The sequence below is a fragment of the Octopus bimaculoides genome, unplaced genomic scaffold (genome assembly GCF_001194135.2).
Source record: "Octopus bimaculoides isolate UCB-OBI-ISO-001 unplaced genomic scaffold, ASM119413v2 Scaffold_309180, whole genome shotgun sequence".
In the NCBI taxonomy this organism is placed as follows: domain Eukaryota; kingdom Metazoa; phylum Mollusca; class Cephalopoda; order Octopoda; family Octopodidae; genus Octopus; species Octopus bimaculoides.
In genome coordinates this window covers 6,033-7,786 of record NW_026361330.1, presented here as the reverse complement: position 1 = coordinate 7,786, position 1,754 = coordinate 6,033, and the positions used below count along the sequence as shown (strand labels likewise).

The window sequence follows — 1,754 nt, the reverse complement described above, 5'->3', positions numbered from 1 at the left end:
AAGCGACCCTTTTAATCTCCCCATCCATTTTAGAAGCTTTGTAAGTTGCTTACGTCATAACAACTTGGAAACTTCGAGAGCTATGAAATAAATCCTTTTTAACGTTGAAACAGAACTCGAAGTAGTGAAAGCTATAAATAATGGTCTCAAATTTCGGCACAACTTCTGGAAATCTTGGCACTGCTACCGAATGGCATTGCCGGTTCGGAATAAGCTCTACATGCGCAAAAGTGCCGTCAACTGGGCCTGTTAACGATGCGCATAGTTAACAGATCTGAGTTCAAATTCCGCCGAGGTCGACTTTGCCTTTTATCCTTTCGAGGTCAATAAAATAAGTACAGGCGAGTACTGGGGTCAATGTAATCGACATAGCCCTCACACGAAATTGCTGGCTGTGTGCCATAATTTGAAACCGTTGTTGTTGTTAGGACGGCGAGCTGGCAGAATCGATAGCACTCGGACAAAATTCTTAGCGGTATTTCTTCCTACTCTTTACGTTCTGAGTTCAAATTCCGCCGAAGTCGTCTTTGCCCTTCACCCTTTCGGGATCGTTAATATAAAGTACCAGTCCAAATTCGGAGTCGATATAATCGACTTGCCCCCTCCCCTCAAAATTATTGGCCTAGTGTCAAAATTAGAAAGAGCTGTTGTTGTTGTTGTTGTTATTATTGAAATCTAACTTCTCTTTTTTCTGTCTTTTTTTTTCTTCCGGCTCTAGGTTCTGCGACCGAACTCGCAGTGGGACCGGTGGGTGTGGCACAATGTGCTGTGGGCGTGGCTACCATACATTTGTGCGGACGATATCAGAGAGGTGCAGATGCCAGTACGTGTGGTGTTGTTATGTGAAATGCGATGCTTGCACAAAACGTATAGAACTGAGCACATGCAAGTAACCCCTTGTGAAAATTGAACCTGCAGCATATTCTCAACCATGTTTTCACCACCAACAACACCAACAACAACAACACAAACAGCACCATTACCGCTACTACAACAACACCAACATTAACATCGACCAAACACCAACATTACTACAACGACTATCACCACCACCTACTTCTACAACTACAACAGCTACCTACGTTACTAAAAACTGCAAGCGTAACAGCAGTACAAGTACCATCGTACCACCACTACTACACTATTACCAGCATCACCTATACTGTCTCTCAGCACCACTGTCACTACCACCAATACCATTACTATAACCACCACCAGAATATACACTAAGCAACCGCTCACACTACATCACAAACACTCTGACAACAACAACATTTAACCCTAACCCCCACCTCCCGCAAAAACCTCAACACCATACTAACATACCATGAAAACCATCCAGTCATCACCGATAACACTAACATCTCTATGACACCACCACCACCACCACCACCATACCACCCGCAACAATAACCACCAAAAATTACAAAACTCTCATTACAGATACAGACTGTGGGCATTCAAGCAGTTTTGAAAGGGGAATTTTCCCACCCACTTTCTTTTTTTGCAGTTGGATTTGTCTCCCTTAAGCATTGTTTGGTTTAATGAAATATTGGTCGACGATATTTATCGATTCTCAAAACAGACACAGTCTTCGTCAATTCATCTTATCGTGCTGGCCATGTAGCACTAGCACGTATTTCACTTTACATTTATACGTTATTATGTATGTATACGTAAGGTTATATATAGATCTATATATATATATATATACACACACACATTTATACATATATATTTATGTGTATGTGTGT

The 1,754-nt window shown here is 41.6% G+C and overlaps 1 protein-coding gene across 1 annotated transcript in view; it reads left to right on the top strand.

Moving 5' to 3' along the window:
* Nucleotides 1-1,716, top strand: part of LOC106883469 (protein Wnt-11b-2) — a gene marked incomplete at its 5' end in the record, with an annotated part of 5,451 nt that extends 3,735 nt beyond the window's left edge. The window contains one exon of the mRNA XM_014934491.2: nt 719-1,716. Coding sequence (XP_014789977.2) covers nt 719-893 — 175 coding nt within the window. The remainder of the gene's footprint in view (nt 1-718) is intronic.
* Between the last annotated feature and the right edge of the window lie 38 nt (nt 1,717-1,754).